The sequence below is a fragment of the Pogona vitticeps genome, chromosome 1, assembly GCF_051106095.1.
Source record: "Pogona vitticeps strain Pit_001003342236 chromosome 1, PviZW2.1, whole genome shotgun sequence".
Lineage (NCBI taxonomy): Eukaryota > Metazoa > Chordata > Lepidosauria > Squamata > Agamidae > Pogona > Pogona vitticeps.
In genome coordinates, this window is record NC_135783.1 from 337,829,767 (window position 1) to 337,847,909 (window position 18,143).

Sequence of the window (18,143 nt, forward strand, 5' to 3'; positions counted from 1 at the left end):
TTTTTGCGATCGCAAAAGCGATTGCAAAACGATGTTCCCGATGGGGGAATTTCGCTTTGCGATGATTGGTTCTCGCAAAGTGATGATTTTTAACAGCTGATTGGCAGTTTCAAAATGGCAGCCGGGTTTTCTGGGGCGGATTCCTCGCTGCACAGGCAGCAAAAATAGCCGCACTATGGAGGATCTTCGCTGGATGGTGAGTTTCCAGCCCATAGGAACGCATTAACCGGGTTTTAATGCATTTCTATGGGCTTTTTAAAATCGCTTTACGACGTTTTCGTTCTGCAGCGATTTCTCTGGAACGAATTAACATCGTAATGCGAGGCACCACTGTATATGTATCTGACCTGTTGGCCTTTAGTGAAAGTATTCATTCATTCATTCATTCAATTTCTATGCCACCCACACGACCAGTGTTCTCTCTGGGTGGTGTACAGTAATGACAAATAACATATAATACTCCAAACAGAATTACTGTAAAATTAAAAATTAAAATTACATTTTAACACAGGTGGTAATTAAAGGTAATAGGTGGTATGCTTTCGAAAGCTTGCTGGAATAAGAAAGTTTTGATAGATTTCTTAAAGGTGACAAGAGGAAGGGGGCCAGATTAATTTCAGAGGATAATTTATTCCATTGCCAAGAAGGCCCTGTTCCTTGTTTTCTCCTTGTAGGCCTCTCTCAGGATTAACCTCTTCAGTTACCCAGCGTGGGATGCTTGGGAAGGACAGGCAACCCCTGTTGGAAATAAGCGTTCTGCCACATACTGAGGCACCAAACTGTTTAGAGCTTTATAGGTCAAAATCTGCACTTTGAAGCTGATATGGAAACCAGTGTAAGACAGCCAGTATTGGGGTGAGATGCAGGTATTTATTAAATCACCTCACTAACCTGGCTGCCATATTCTGGACTGTTGAAGTTTCCGGATTAGTTTCACAGGCAGCCCACATCGAAGTCATTACAGCAAACTGTTCTTGAGACTACCAAAGTGTGGACCACCATGGTGAGGAATGTGGTATCAAGGTAGGGATGCAGCTGTGTAATCTGCCCACAGTGGACGTAGGCTGACCAGACGACAGACACTATTTGGGTGTTCATCAACAGCGCTGGTTCAAGAAGGACACCCATGCTGCAAACATAATCCCTAACAGAGAGTGCAGCCCCAAAGGAAAGGGAGATCCCCCCAATCTAAAGGCAGCAGGAGCCCCCACCCAGAGGATCTCTATCTTGCCTAGGTTCAATTTCAGTCTGTTGGCCCCCATCTGTTAAGGCGAATTAGCATTTGGTGCTTAAAAAAAACCCACAAAGAACAATTTCATTCATTCAAACAGTTGGGATACTTCCCACACAGCAATTTAATAAATTAAACTTGAGACTTTCAGAGATTCATAGGTTTGATCCCATAATCCAGTTGCTGAAATTTGATATCAGTTTATAAATGTTATTCTGTTTGCCTCTTGAGCAGAGTGTTGTTGTTTAGTTGTTTAGTCGTGTCCGACTCTTCGTGACCCCATGGACCAGAGCATACCAGGCCCTCCTGTCTTCCACTGCCTCCCAGAGTTGGGTCAAATTCATGTTGGTAGTTTCAATGACACTGTCCATCCATCTCATCCTCTGTCGTCCCCTTGTCCTCTTGCCCTCACACTTTCCTAACATCAAGGTCTTTTCCAAGGAGTCTTCTCTTCTCATGAGATGGCCAAAGTATTGCAGCCTCAGTTTCAGGATCTGTCTTTCCAGTGACCACTCAGGCTTAATTTCCTTTAGAATGGATAGGTTTGTTCTCCTTGCAGTCCAGGGGACTCTCAAGAGTCTTCTCCAGCATCACAATTCAAATGCATCAATTCTTCGGTGCTCAGCTTTTTTATGGTCCAGCTCTCACTTCCATATATCACCACAGGAAAAACCATAGCTTTGACTATGCGGACTTTTGTTGGCAAGGTGAGGTCTCTGCTTTTTAAGATGCTGTCTAGATTTGTCATCGCTTTCCTCCCAAGAAGCAGGCATCTTTTAATATCGTGGCTGCTGTCACCATCTGCAGTGATCACTGAGCCCATGAAAGTAAAATCTGTCACTGCCTCCATATCTTCCCCTTCTATTTCCCAGGAAGTGATGGGACCAGCGGCCATGATCTTAGTGTTTTGTCTTTTTTTATATTCAGCTTTAGACCATTTTGGCGCTCTCCTCTTTCACCCTCATTAAGAGGTTCTTTAATTCCTCCTCCCTTTCTGCCATTAGAATGGTATCATCTGCATATGGGAGATTGTTGATATTTCTTCTGGCAATCTTAATTCCTTTTTGGGATTCCTCCAGTCTGGCTTTTCGCATGATGTATTCTGCATATAAGTTAAATAAGCCGGGGAACAATATACAGCCATGTCGTACTCCTTTCCCAATTTTGAACCAATCAGTTGTTCTTTATCCAGTTCTAACTGTTTCTCCCTGTCCAACGTATAGATATCTCAGGAGATAGATAATGTGGTCAGGCACTCCCATTTCTTTAAGGACTTGCCATAGTTTGCTGTGGTCCACACAGTCAAAGGCTTTTGCATAGTCAATGAAGCAGAAGTAGATGTTTTTCTGGAACTCTCTGGATTTCTCCATAATCCAGTGCATGTTAGCAATTTGATCTCTAGTTCCTCTGCCCCTTTGAAATAAAGCTTGTACTTCTGGGAGTTCTCAGTCCACATACTGCTGAAGCCTGCCTTGGAGGATTTTAAATGTGTGAAATGAGTGCAATTGTATGGTAGTTGGAGCATTCTTTGGCACTGCCCTTCTTTGGGATTGGGATGTAGACTGATCTTTTCCAATCCTCTGGCCACTGTTGAGTTTTCCAAACTTGCTGGCATATTGAGTGTAGCACCTTAACAGCGTTATTTTTTAAGATATTAAATACAGTTGTGCCCCGCTTTACTTTTGCCCCGCATTACGATGAAACCGCATTACGACGACGCTTTTGCAATCGCAAAAAGATGGTCTGAATAGGGGTTTTTTGCTTTGCGATGATTGGTTGCCTGCTTTTGGAACCAATTCTTTGCAAAACGGTGATTTTAGAACAGCTGATCGGCAGTTTCAAAATGGCCGCCGGGTAAATAAAATGGCTCCCTGCTGTTTTCTGGGACGGAGTCCTCGCTGCACATGCACAAAAAATGGCCGCCCTATGGAGGATCTTCGCTGGACAATGAGTTTTCAGCCCATTGGAATGCATTGAAGGGGTTTCAATGCGTTTCAATGGGCCTTTTATTTTTGTATTACGTTTTCGTTCTACAGCGATTTCGCTGGAACAAATTAACGTCGTAATGTGAGGCACCATTGTAGTTCCACTGGAATGCCATCACCACTGGCCTTGTTGTTTGCCATGCTTTCTAATGCCCACTTGACTTCACTCTCCAGGATGTCTGGCTCAAGGTCAGCAACCACACTATCTGGGTTGTCCAGGGCACCCAAATCTTTCTGGTATAATTCTTCTGTGTATTCTTGCCACCTCTTTTTGATGTCTTCTGCTTCTGTTAGGTCCCTCCCATTTTTGTCCTTTATCTTGTCCATCATTAAAAGGGACGTGGTGGCGCTGTGGGTTAAACTGCTGAAGCCTCTGTGCTGCAAGGTCAGAAGACCTGCAGTCGTAAGATCGAATCTACGTGACGGCATGAGCCCCCGTTGTTTGTCCCAGCTCCCGCCAACCTAGCGGTTCGAAAGCATGCAAAATGCAAAAATGTGAGTAGATAAATAGGTACCACCTCAGTGGGAAGGTAAACGGAATACCATGTCTAGTTCTGCTGGCTATGTGACCACAGAGGATTTTCTGCGGACAAACACTAGCTCTATGGGTTGGAAACGGAGATGAACACTGCCCCCTAGAGTTGGACACGACTGGACAAATTGGCAAGGGGAACCTTTACCTTTACATGTCCATCATTGCACAAAATGTTCCTTTAATGACTCCAATTTTCTAGAACACATCTCTGGTTTTTCCCTATCTATTATTTTCCTCTATTTCTTTGCACTGCTCATTTAAGAAGGCCCTCTTGTCTCTCCTTGCTATTCTTTGGAAGTCTGCATTCAATCTTCTGTAACTTTCCCTATCTCCCTTGCATTTTGTTTCCCTTCTCTTCTGTGCTATTTGTAAGGCCTCGTTGTATAGCCACTTTGCTTTTTTGCATTTCCTTTTCTTGCATTTCCTTTTCTTTTCTCCTGTACAATGTTATGAGCGTCTATCCAAAGTTCTTCAGGCACTCTGTCCACCAAATGGAGTTCCTTAAATCTGTTCTTCACTTCTACTGTGAATTCATAAGGGATTTGGTTTAGATTATACCTGAGGAGCCCAGTGGTCTTTCCTACTCTCTTCAGTTTAAGCTTGAATTTTGCTATAAGAGGCTGATGATCAGAGACAGAATCAGCTCCAGGTCTTGTTTTTGCTGAATGTATAGAGCCTCTCCATCTTTGGCTGCAGAGAATATAACCAAACTGATTTCGATATTGCCCATCTGATGATTTCCATGTGTACATTCGCCTCTTGTGTTGTTGGAAAAGAGTGTTTGTGATGATCAGCTTGTTCTCTTGACAAAACTCTATTAGCCTTTGCCCTGCTTCGTTTTGAACTCCAAGGCCAAACATCCCTGTTGTTCCTTTGATCTCTTGACTCCCTCCTTTAGCATTCCATTCCCCTATAATGAGAAGAACATCTTTCTTTGGTGTCAGTTCTAGAAGGTGTGGTAAATCTTCATAGAATTGGTTAATTTTTAGCCTCTTCAGCATGGGTGGTTGGTGCATAAACTTGGATTACTGTGATGTGAAAGGTCTGCCTTGGATTTGAATTGAAATCATTCTATCATTTTTGAGGCTCTATCCCATTACAGCTTTTCCCACTCTTTTGTTTACTATAAGGACTACTCCATTTCTTCTTCGAGATTCTTGCCCACAATAGTAGATATGATAATTGTCCGAATTGATGTCAATGTTTATTCTTTCCATCTCCTGTTTGACCACATCCAGCTTACCAAGGTTCAGAGATCTTATATTCCAGGTTCATTTGGAGTATTTTTCTTTGCAGCATCAGACTTTCCTTTCACTTCCGGGCATGTCCATAGCTGAGCGTCCTTTCGGCTTTGGTCCAACCACTTCATTAGCTCTGGAGCTACTTGTCCTTGTGCTCCACTCTTCATCAGTAGCATGTTGGACGCCTTCCGACCTGAGGGGCCCATCTTGCAGCATCATATCTTTTAGCTTTTTGTTTCTGTTCATGGAATTTTCTTGGCAGAGATACTGGAGTGGATCGCGTTTAGTCAGAACTCTCGACTATGACCTCTCCATCTTGGGTGTCCCTGCACAGCATAGCCCATAGCTTCTCTTACTCAAGCCCCTTCACCACGACAAGGCAGCAATCCGTGAAGGAGCAGAGTAAACTAGAATAATCAGAGACCTTTTACTTTTTAAGGCAGCCCCACTTCCAGTTGTGAAGGTGGGTAATAAGAACCCGTTACGTGTGATCTTAAGCTTGTAATTGGACCAAATTATTTAATTAACTGATTTTGGTGTGAATGGGTTTAGGACAGAGGTATAGACCACATTAATAAAGCTGTCCAACATCTTTATAAACCTTTTTCAATTCTTTTTGAGCACTTGGCCTTTCTTTATTGTGTGTAGCTACTGCAGGAATGCTGCTCCATTGTGCAGCCTACTTTCCTCTCCCTGACACTCTAATCTGCATATTACAGTGCATTGGTTTTTCAGTGTTCTATTATTAACAATGGCTGCCCATGGAAAGCTCCCCTCCACTACTGTCAAGGACATGTTTTTAATACCGAGTCTTCCTTGTGTTTAGCATCTTTTTTAAAAAAAATTCTTCTCCTGACCTCAGGTTGTCTCCTGACCTAGAGCGTTCCTCATTGCTCCTTGTACTGTTGCTAGGCAGCTCGGGTGTTGCTGTTCATAGGCTTCTTTCCCTAACACCTTCGGCTTTCCTCAGCTTCATGCCATTCAGCCCTAAATGGGATGTTGCTAATTTGCCCCCTTTCGAGCCACACGATTAGTGAGTCTCCTGTAATTCTATGTGTTAAACCCTTTGCTTGCAAAGAGGCAGATTGTTTACTGACACATGTTGAATTTGGAGGAAGAGAAAGGAAATTTTTGTGTCGGTACAGGATTTCTACATGGTAAAGGAGATTCCTAATGCATCTGGATAGAGGGTAGCTTTGTTTTTCTACTGCAGCAAAAACAACAGACTTATGTATGACACAGACAGAGTTCTAGCTCCTGTCCTCTGAAAATGCTGGCCACAGCGACTGGAGAAACGTCAGGAAGAAAAACCAGAACACAGCCAAACATCCTAAAAAACCCACAACAACCATTGGATCTCGGCAGTGGAAGCCTTCAAGAAGTGATTTATGACACCTTAAAGACAGCATTGGTACAATGCAATGCATTTCTGATCCTTCTGGTTACAGCCTGCCACCCACAGAGTTCATCTCCAGGGGTTAAACACTCTCTTCCTCTGTTTCATAATAGGGTTGGATGAAGGCTTTCCATCACCGTACATGTGTGAATATGATGCTAAAATAGCTCTGTCATCTTTCAGTGACTGCTAGCAGACTGGTCTGAAGATAATCATCCATGTGTGTAGCTCTTGTAATCTATTCCCCTTCATTTCCTTTCCACCTAGCCTGTGTATGTGTATCTGCCTGCACAAGTAACACAGCATGCATCTGTTGAAGCGGGCTACACTCCAGAAAAACTTACACTGGGTAGAACATGTTGGCTTTTAAGGTGTCACAAAACTCCTTCTTGCATTTGCTAACATGCTTAGCAATTTTAATTAACCTGGTTAGTTCCTGACTGGGGTTACCAGACATTCCTGGAGGATAGTAAGGCTATCAATGACTACAAATAAAAATGTATATATACTCCCTCCAAGATTACTGGTACTATATGTATAAATAGTTTGTGTGCTTTGTATAGGCAAGTAGTTGACACTGAGGAGGACCAGATAGGTTTTCAGTGTGAAGTGGCAGGGTTCTTCTTATGTTCTTATGAGTGATCTTTGTACAGAATACAGGAGACTGTCTTCTACTAGGAGAGACTTTGTTCATTGCTCCCTTATAATTCATAACCTTGGAACCCCAAATTTTTGGAGCTGGACCACAACATTGGGCAATACAAGTCGGGAAACATTTTTCCACTGGACTGATAACAACTCTTCATGGTTTCCAACCAGCAAGCATTCTCAGAGTTTTGATGGCTCTGCATGAAAGCTGTGTTCTACCAATGAGATGCGGCTTTTTTTCTGTAGGTGTGGTTAGTTCCTGTCATTGTATTTTGCAAAAATGTTGCATATGGGAAATAATAAATAGTAAATGCATCACCCCAGTTGTGCTCTCTTGATTTAAATCAAAAGGATTTGATGATGGGTAATAACCTCTTTGCAAGGTCCTAATGAACGTTGTTGAAGCATCAGCAAAACACACACATGCACGCACAGGCACATACACCCACACCCAGACACACACACCCCTCAGATATGTTAACTGCTGTGTATGTCAAGTTTCATGGCACTGATCTGGCATGAATAATAAAGATACCAGCCTGTATTCCTGGACGATGCTGCATTAATCAGACTTGCTGGAATGATCACATGGTATTCCGTCGCCTTTCCCTGCAAGCGGCTGCTTGTCAGCAGCTGGTTGAGCTGCAGGCTGCAGGCCAGTACGTATCTGCAGCCCCTTTTCTCACAGAATCTTTCCAACACACTGCTCTTCGTTACGCCTGTAGCTTGACCAACTAAATGTTTCTCCTCCACCGAAAGGAAGGTTATTTGCAGACCTCAGGGCCTTTATTTTATTTCGCAGGCCATGTATGCATTTGAAGAATTCAGGTAAGCTCCATGTTCCATACATCCACATGCTTGGGGATTTTTTTGTTGTTGTTCTTGAAGCAATTTTGCTGTGTAACGTCTGGTGGCTTTTATAGTTGCTAAAGGGTTATGAGATGTAAAGGGGGAGTTCTACCTCTGTATATATAAAAAAAGCTGAAGGTCTTTTCTTATGGTTGGGAGGTGGGTGTGTCAAACATGCATTGCAGGTAAATAATAGATAACTGCATAATGAAGTGCCTAGATGAGTAATAGCTTTTAATATCTTGCTGGATTTTGTTCTGTCATTGATGCAGCTCGATGCTGCAAGTGCAGTCTGGAGTTATATATAAAAACATGTTTTTCTGTCATGAAAAATGTCTTTGCTATTTTTGGAGCATGACAGATGCTTCTCCTCTGTAAAGAATGCAGATTATGATAAGGGGCAAAATATTGACGCTTGGGTCATATATGGGATTAGATTGGGGATCCGTTGCACAGGATACATGCCTCTGCTTGTGGTTTTGTAGCTGCACCAATTCATCAAAACCACCAAGCAAAAATGTTGTTGGTACAAATGCAGGTATTTTGTTTTTGGTCAAAATGTAAAGTATTGTGGTTGGTTGTGGTGCAGGAAGACCATCTTGTTCTTGAAAACTGTATTCCAAATTCATCCTTTTGGATAAATTTTTAGAGGACCCACCAGTTTGTATCACTCGTTCCCTGTGGAATCTTGAAGATTTGTTAAATCTGTTTCAAATACAGCGTTCTTACCTGCAGCAAAACAGTGTAGATAGACATCTTTTAGATTTTCTGACCTTCAGTGTTCACTTCTTCCTCTCCTGAACCTAATTGCTAAAAATTATGAAAATACTGTTTTCATTAAATTTTCTCTAGCGGTGTCATGCCTATATTTTATGTTGTTTTGGTAATTACTGTATATTATGCAAAAAGCTAACTAAGAGTTTATTTGTATGGAGATAGAGTGATGGCTTAACTATAGACTTATCCTGGTTGTGGGGGGGGGAGTACTGGATTTGCTCAGAGGGACCCCTGAATCAACACCACTCTTTTTCTATTGCATGTATTTTAATTAGACATAACAACAAAGAGATCCTATTATTTGCTTGGCTGGGACATCCTTAATGCTGATTATAACCAAGCATATATTCTTAATTGTTCTCATAGAGTTCGTAGTCAGTTTCTCTACAATGCAGGATGAAAAGTGGGAAGGAACTTGTGCTATTTATGAAACACTAGAACTCCTACTATCTTGCTAGACAGAGGATTTTGCCAGAAGCCAGTATGGTGTTGTAATGTAACTGCATTTGTTGTAGCTTTGTGTCACAAGCATGCTAGCATATCTTGAAAAAGCCAATTGTTGTCACCAAGTTCAGGAGCAAAGAGGGCTAAGACACCTTGACTGTTGCCCGTCATCCCATGTAGATGGAAAAACAAGTCATGCAGAAATGATTTTCCTAACTATGTGCTGCTCAGATTGTCACACAAAGTAAAATTTATTTTCATATACCAGCTTCCAGAGAATAAGGCCATATCTCACAGCCCCCATTTATCTAAAAGAAAGGAATCTCACCGAAGGCATGCGTTTATCTGTCTGTCTTGGAACAAATATTGTCCCAGAGTTTTGTATGTGGGTTTTGTTGTATATCTTTTATTTCTTTTGTTAGGAAGGCTTAGTTTGGAGAGAAAACAACAAACAGCTGCTGCTACATAGTCAGTATGCTTAGCTTATAGCATTGTTGCCATGATACTCCCTGAACACAGAATCATGGAGTTGGAAGGGGCCCATAAGGCCATGGAGTCCAACCCACTGCTTAATGCAGGAATCCATATCAAACCAGATTTGACAGATGGTTGTCTAATTTTCTCTTGAATAATTCCAGAGTTGTAGTGCTCACCACCTCCTGAGGTAATTGGTTCCACTGTTGTACTGCTCTAACAGTTAAGAAAATTTTCATGATATTCAGCCTAAATCTGGCTTTCTGTAACTTGAGCCCATTGTTACCTGTACTGCACTCTGATATGATTGAAAAAAGATACTGCCCCTCCTCTGTATGACTCCCTTTCAAGTATCAGAAAAGTGCTGTCAGACTGGGCCAAGCATGCCCAGTTCTTTCAGTCTTTCCTCATAAAGCTTGGTTTCTAATCCCGTGATCAACCTTGTTCCCTTCCTTTGAACTTGCTACAGTTTGTTGGCATCGTTCTTAAAGTGTGGTGTCCATAAGAGGCAAGCAATTATTCAGGAACTTGCTGTTACCTCACAGGATAATAGCCATAATCCTGTTGGATTTAGTGTAGGTTCACAGGAAATTACACCCAGGCCTTCAGAGTGCTTGATTGCTCAACAAGTTGTACAACAAACCATGCATTTAACCATACAACTGACTGTGCACTGAACCATACAACCAGTCACATTCTGACTGTGCATCTGATCACACAACTGACTTTGCAGTTGTTCCTGTAGAAATGCTTCCTGAACAAGACTTCCACATTGGTGCAGATTTCACAATAGCACGTGCAACTTTGTTATGCTGGTGTAGCTGCACAACAGGATTTTGGCTAATGTGATCTAAAAGCAACACATTATTTTTCATTGGACCAAATGGAGGGAAAAATATTGTTTAGTGAAAGCTAGTGCTGATGGATACAAAGGAAAATGTTTTACTGTATTCCTTTTAGGTAAGTCACATCTTAATATCTAAAGCACATAAGAAACGTGATACCAGCGTCAACAGATTTAAACAATTGATGAACATGAACAATTTTAGCCTTTTATATCTAAGTTATGGATTCCCAGTGTGATCTAAGGAATAGAGTGATGGACTTAGGACCCTGAGAACATGTTGGTTCCAACTTGACAGTACAGAACACACACATACAGACAGAATCATAGAAAAGTGAAATTGGAAGGGGCCTATAAAGCCATCAAGACCAACTCACTGCTTGATGGACAAATCAAAGGATATATGCCAGGTGATTATCCAAGATTTTCTTGAATGCCTCCAGTGTTGGAGCACTCACTGACTCCCGAGGTAACTGGTTCCACTGTCTTACAGCTCTAACAGTTAGGAAGTTTTTCCTGATATTCAATCAAATTTTGGCTTCCTGTAACATGAGCCCATTGTTGCTTATCCTGCACTCTGGGATGATCAAGAAAGATCCTGCTTCTCCTCTGTATGACAGCCTTTCAAGTTTTTTTCAATGGGACTGGAAGATGGTGGTTTGGATGTGGAGGGGCTGATTGTGACCCCATTGTCATGGTCAGACCACTTCCTGGTCAAGTTTAGTCTATTAGCTGCTTCTCCCCTCTGCAAGGGTGGGGGATCTAATAAGATGATCTGCCTTCGGAGACTAATGGATCCAGATGGTTTCCTAAGTGCTCTGAGGGATTATCCATCTGATATGGTTGGCACTCCTGTCAAAGCTCAGGTCACCCTATAGAATAGGTAGATGACCCGGGCGGTTGACACAACTGCACCTAAGCACCCTCTCCCTGCTCGCAGAGCCCAGATAGCTCCTTGGTATTCTTCTGAACTGCAGGCGATAAAGTGCCAGATGGCTGGAGCGCAGGTGGAGGAAATCCTGCTGGGAAGCCCATCGAACATGACTTAGAGCCCATTATTGGGCCTATTTCGTGGCAATACGGCTGGCGAAACAGCAGTATTGCTCTAGCCGTATTGCCATCTCATAATGTCATCCAGCAGAGCTGTTTCGGGTGGTCCGGGATCTTCTTCAACCGGCAAATCCGGTGGAGGTCCTGGACTGCTCATCAGCTTGCTGTGTTAAGTTTGCCATTCATTTTGAGGGAAAAATTGCTCAGATTCGCAGTGGTTTGGACTCAACCATTACAGCAGAATCAGAGGATGTGTCCAGTGTGCCGTGCTTAGGTCAAGCATTAATGGATGAGTTTCAGTTGTTGAGACCTGAGGATGTGGACAGGGTGCTTGGATCTGTCCGTTCTACCACAACTCCGCTCGACCCTTGCCCATCCTGGCTAATTAGAAGATCAGCCAGGGGGGTTCGCACCTGGGTCCAGGAGGCCGTGAATGCCTCTTTGAGAGAGGGAATGGTCCCTACCACCTTGAAAGAGGCAGTAATTCGACCACTCATTAAAAAGCCTAACCTGGGCCCAAGGCTGATGGCTAACTACCGACCAGTAGCGAACCTCCCTTATTTGGGCAAAGTGTTGGAGTGGGTTGTGGCTGGGCAACTCCAGGTGCTGCTGGATGAAACGGATTTTCTGGATGAATTTCAGTCGAGTTTCAGGTGGGGGTTTTGTACGGAGACTGCCTTGGTTGCCCTGTACGATGACCTTTTCCAGGAGAGAGACGGGGGAGTGTGACCCCGTTGATACTCCTGGACTTCTCAGCGGCTTTTGACACCTTCGACCATAGTGTCCTTCTGGATAGGCTGGCTGGGCTGGGAGTTGGGGGCACTGCTTTACACTGTTTCCGTTCCTTCCTGGCTGACAGTGTCCAGAGGGTGGTGCTGGGGGACAGTTACTCTATCCCATGGCATTTATGTCATGGAGTTTCTCAGGGCTCAATACTGTCCCCCATGCTGATTAACATCTACATGGAACCGCTGGGAGAGGTCATCAAGAAGTTTGAGCTGAGGAGTCAGCAATATGCTGACGACACTCAGCTCTACCTCTCGTTTTCCACCAATCCAGGTGAGGCGGTTTCTGTGCTGAACTCTGTGTCTTGAACTGATAATGGACTGGATGAGGGTTAATAAATTGAAACTCAATCCAGACAAGACAGAAGTGCTGTTAGTGGGGCAGGCTGGAGGGCCTTTTCCTGCCCTGAATGGGGTTACACTCCCCCTAAGGGACAGGATCCGCAGCTTGGGGATGCTCCTGGACCCCAGTCTAACTCTGGAAGCCCAGGTGGAATCGGTGGCCAGGGGCACCCTCCTTCAGCTGCCGAAATTCTACCAGCTACGACTCTACCTTGACAAGCAGCGTCTCATGACAGTTACACACGCACTGGTAACATCTTGTATAGATTACTGCAATGCACTCTATGTGGGGCTGCCTTTGAAGACGGTCCGGCGACTGCAGCTGGTCCAGAATCGAGCTGTGTGGCTGGTGAGTGGTGGGGCCACCAGGGAACATATCAAGCTGATTCTGTTTAAGTTACATTGGCTACCAGTTGCTGCCCGGGCCCAATTCAAAGTGCTTGTTTTGACATATAAAGTCCTAAATGGCTTGGGCCCTGCATACCTGAAGGACCGCCTCCTTGCATATGAGCCTACCTGGCAGTTAAGATCTAGCCAGGGGGCCCTTTTGAAAGAGCTGTCCCTCAAGGAGGTAAGAGGGATGGCTTGTAGACAAAGAGGCTTTTTGGCAGTTGCCCCCAGCCTATGGAACGCCCTCCCGACTGAGATTCATCTGGGGCCGACACTGATGACATTTTGGCACCAGGTCAAAACCTTCCTGTTCCAGAAGGCTTTTAATTTAAATAATGGTCCGGATGGCATTTTTTATATATTCTAATTGTATTTTAATTGTTTTATCTTTTTTACTGTATTTTAATTGTTGTAAGCCGCCCAGAAACCTTTGGGTAGTGTGGGCTGCACATAAGCTAAATAAATAAATGAATGACTAAATAAAATAAGTATTTGAAAGTTATAAAGCCTATATTTGATCATTGGGTTTTTAGTGTCTTGGTTACATTTGGAGAGTCAGAACAAAGTGGGCTGTGTAAACCTCCCAATCAGCCAAAATTGCATCCATAACACCTGACATGATCCAGTTTTTATATTTGTTGCTTTTAATGGCTAGAATTCCTTCTAGAAACAACTCTTATATTTTTCAAATCTTTCTTCAAAACTCAGCAGTTTTTGTGGATACTTAATCTTCATCCTTTAGCTTAAGCAAGCTTAAGTACAGAAGTGCATATATTTCCCCCTATAATTCTGCATCAGTGTCTTTTCTCCGTTTTTTAATTTCCTCTGGCCAATTTTAGATTGTAAACTCCTCAGGGAGAGATTTCTCTCTTGTATGTTGTTACACATTGTTTAGGTGAATGACATTCAAGAGAAATTTAGACAACCCCCTGGCAGATATCCTTTGATCTGAGCAGGGGGTTGGACTCAGTGGCCTTATTGGCCTCTTCGAAGTTCATGATCCTATGATTCTATGATGCTGTGCAAAGCCCAACTGAGTTCATTTTGGTATAGTGGATATTGTCAGAGACATGCTATCAGAGATTCAGTTACATTCATATCTTTTTTTTATGACAAACACATTTCAAGGGAATCAATTTTTTGTCTTGTCAACTTTCTTCATTTTCCAGCTTTCACACAATAATCAGGAATATCATAGTATGAATGGTCCTGTTCTTGATTTCCAGTAAGTATTCATCAACATCAGAGGATCTTTTCTAATTCATTTGTAGTTCTACGGTTCAGATTTCTGATTTCTTGGGTACAGTCTCCATCTAGATTGACAATTGAGCCAAGATACAGAAAAACTTTAATAATTACAGTTTCTTTACATAACATTCTGCAGTCAGTATTTTGTCTTCTTAATGATAAACTATAATCCTGCTTGTGCAGTTTCTCTTTTCACTTCAATCAGGAGTTGTTTGAAGTTGTTGCTGTTTTCTGACAATAATAGAGTGCCATCTACATATTTTAAATTATTTGTGTTTCTTCCACCAAGTTTTACTTCTTTCCCCCCGAATCTTAGGGAGATAAACAGGTGCCTCATGGTGCAGTGGTTAAACTGCAGTATAGACTTTGCTCATGACCTGAGTTCAGTCCTGGGCTCAGATAGTCAGCTCAGGGTGACTCAGTCTTCCATCCTTCTGGGGTCAGTAAACTGAGTACCCAGCTTGCTGGGGAGGGCAGTGAATAGCCTGCATAATTAAATTCTAAACCTCCCAGAGAGTGCTTTAAGGACTATGGAGTAGTATATAAGCAGTACACTTTCTTCTTCTTAGGCATCCTTCAGTCTTGAGAGACCATGGTAACACACTCTGTATGAGTGTCCTCTCCAGAGCACGAAGCCTGGGTAAAGTAGTATGGAGGATAGGCTGTTACCCAAGCAGCAAATCCCCCCTCTCCACATCGCTGAAATAGTTCAATGGAAAGGCAAGAGCCAATACAACTGGTTTCAGCAACGTTGCAGGAGTTGACAGAATGACATGAACTGCCCCCGGGACTCCAGTTCCGCATTTTGCCTCAAGGTTAACTCCTGAAGCCTTTCCCATGAGTGGATATAGCCACAAGGCAGTGGAGGTTTGAAATCAGAGTTGTCCTTCTCCTAGATGGGCTGCCTTCCAAGGCTGACGAGCTCCACCTACCCGGGGTCTTTACTATATGTATTAAGTATTATAACGTGACATTTAACAAACCTGGATTTTGCAAATCTGTGCCACCAAGTGGTGGTTTAACACCTGAAAGTGGCTATAATGGAGAACTTTGATTTGACAGTGTGGGGAAAAAGTATTCCATGGTGCAAAGCATTTTTTCTCTCACATATAATATTGATGCATCTAAATCCATTCTTAAGCAGTACATTTTGCTTTGCTTTTAAATATACTTTTCTGATATCCATACAGTTCCTATATTTTGGACTGATAATGACCACACTCATTTCTTTTTACCTTTTTATAGGTAAAAAGTTACCTTTTTATAACCTGTAAAATACAATTTGATTTTCTTTCCAGCTTCTTTATATGCTTCAGTAGCCAACATACATTTGCAATATAATTTCTAATCTCTTTCTTTTCAGACTCCAGCTTCAGCATCTATTATTTGATGCCTCTTCTTATACTGTGAAAGTCTTTGTTGCAAAGTCCTGATACAGTTTCTTTGCTCAAATAGGAATTTAATGTAATGCTTCAACAGTAATGTAATTACAATTACAATACATTTGATGTAATATTTGACATATTTCTGTATAGTTGGAATATATACGGAACATTTCCAGTCTGTGCACCAGTGTTTTGTTTTCCATATTCCTTGGTACATATTCTTGTTAGAACTTTGATAGCTTCAATCTCTGTGCAGTGGGAGTGAGGCTACTATACACTGGGATTGGTCTCACTGTTTGGTCTGCTCTGGAAATGAACTAGTTTGTTCCTTTCCTCGTGACCACAACATGTCAGCATGAACCAGTCTGGGCCTAGAGCATTTCTACCTGCACCTTCCTGGCTCCCATTCAGAGGCTACTGTTTTTTTTAGATGCAGGTAGGATAATGCCATTTTGGTTTGGCACCCAGACGTGTGATCATTGGGACTGTAAACGAAAATGGATTTCTTTCTGCTTTCAACTTCCTGTCTGTTTTCAGCTTCCCAATATTGTTATGTGGCTTAAGCAGAGAGTTTAACCACTTAATGGTACTGACAAATTAAAAACTTTCTTGGCTCCGCCATGGAGAAAGAATGGGATGAAGCAAAGATGTTTGCTTTTGTTAAAGCCTAGCTAGGGCAGTGCTGATTTCCTATGTCCTTAAGAACAAACTGGGGAAAAAATTGAAAGCTTCCTGCTGGAAGGAGGAGACAGATGGGGGCAAGGAAGGGGATTTTTTGTTATTGTTTTCTTTCTTTCTTTTCTTTTTCTTTCTTTCTTTTTTCTTTCCCCTTCAAGGGAGGTGGGCTGAATACGGTTGTTTGATGTGTTTATGCCATGTGGATGCAAGAGTCACACCAAACCTGTCATCCTTACATCTTTTCTCTTTATTTTATTTTGCTTTGATAACATGTTTCCCTGTTAATCTTTCAGCATCCTTAATTCAGCAGCCTTTTTAAAAAAAGATTTTTTGGGAGAGATGGTTTCTTTTGTTGGTCTCTTCTGATTCTTTGCAATTATTATTACAGTTCTCTCTCTTCATGCAAAGTTGAGGTTGCTTTTCAAAGTTTCACTTTTTACTTTTGTTTCTCATCTGTCAATAACAATTTCAAGTTTAATCAATCATCCTTTCCCTCCCCCCCCTCTTCTGAATATAGGAATAAACTGTTTCCTTCTATCTCTTTTTTGAATTCACATTTTTTCTGGCTTACAGTCAGTTGTGTTTAGCAATACTGGTCTGTTCTTTACCTGGTGTTTAAATTCTTCAGGATTTTCATGTAAGTTGTATTTTGCACTATGGCTGTTTTATTATTGTTCTCCATCTTTACTTGAACTGTTGGTTTACCATTCCCTTTTTCTGGTGGCATCCGGGGACTGTGCAGTTTATCCAAGGTCACATAGGCTAGTTCTTCTAGGAGGCACTGTGGGGAATTCAGCTCCCAACCTCTGGCTTCACAGCGAGGTACCTAACCCCCTGAACTATCTAGCCAGCATTTGTCCAGCACATACAAACAAAATCTGCAGGAACACTGAATTATGTAAAAGTTACAAAGGTGACTGAGTTTTTTTCTTCTCCCACACTATATTCCTCAATGTTCCCTGCCACAGGTTGGCAGTGGCATAACAAGGCAGAGTGAATGTTCGTCCATAAGTGAACTTTTAACTTGGCATTAAACAGTCACAGCTGGTTTCAGATGCTTATTTAAGGTTGAGTCAGGCCAGTTATGGTTCTATAGAGGTTTTTATTTTGGTGTTTCCCTTTCTGTCCTTCTGGACTGGGGTTGCAATTATAGATGCAATGATAAGAATGTACTTGCATTTTAAATATGGCAAACCTCAAGCCACAAAGAGTTTTCTTTTCCCCTTGGAGATGAATGGAGTGGCATGTGTGTTGGTGTGTATAACCCTATAAGCAAGAATGGCCGAGAGCAAATGCATCTGTACATGTTAGGGAAGGTTGCTGAACCTCTTGTAGTATGCCAATAAAGGTTTCTGTCTGTCTGTCTGAACCTCTTGGAAGTATATGCATGCATGTCCCAGTTCTGCCAAAATGACTGTGGCATCACTGCTTATGCTTTGAAAATGCAGTATGCAGCTACAGCTTTGTCACATTCCTGTATGAGGAAAGCAAAACCTCAAAGTCTAATTGAGGACAAACATTTACAACAGCAGGAAATGGAGGCAAAAGACAGCCCCCTCCCATTGGAAATAGTCCTGTACGAAGTTTGGATAACATAGATGCTGAATAGCATGCATGGATGGGAAGAGGGTTGCAAAGAGCTGTGATGAGATTTCAAAGAACTAAAATGCAATAATGCCTTTGTCAGATTCAATCTCAGCTGAGTTAAATCCAGGAAGGTTGACTGATTTTTTAAAGTTGTTTCTCTTCTTCAAAAATGTCCAGAGAAAACAGAGCAAAAACAGCAAAAAACAAAAGAGCAAAGTGACATTTTATGCCAAGTAAAACTTGTTTAAAGTACT

The 18,143-nt window shown here is 42.2% G+C and overlaps 1 protein-coding gene across 8 annotated transcripts in view; it reads left to right on the plus strand.

Annotated features, from left to right (window-relative positions):
- Positions 1-18,143, plus strand: part of EVL (Enah/Vasp-like) — a 180,594-nt gene that overhangs the window by 26,468 nt on the left and 135,983 nt on the right. For 4 of the 8 annotated variants that reach the window (XM_078383773.1, XM_078383774.1, XM_078383776.1 and 1 more), the window contains exon 1: positions 7,437-7,864. The exons of 2 other annotated variants lie outside the window; for them this stretch is intronic. In XM_078383773.1, coding sequence (XP_078239899.1) covers positions 7,842-7,864 — 23 coding nt within the window. In that variant the 5' untranslated portion in view covers positions 7,437-7,841. Of the gene's footprint in view, positions 1-7,431; positions 7,865-18,143 lie in introns of those variants that run through there. 2 more of the 8 variants (XM_072986654.2, XM_078383772.1) reach the window with 1 other exon arrangement.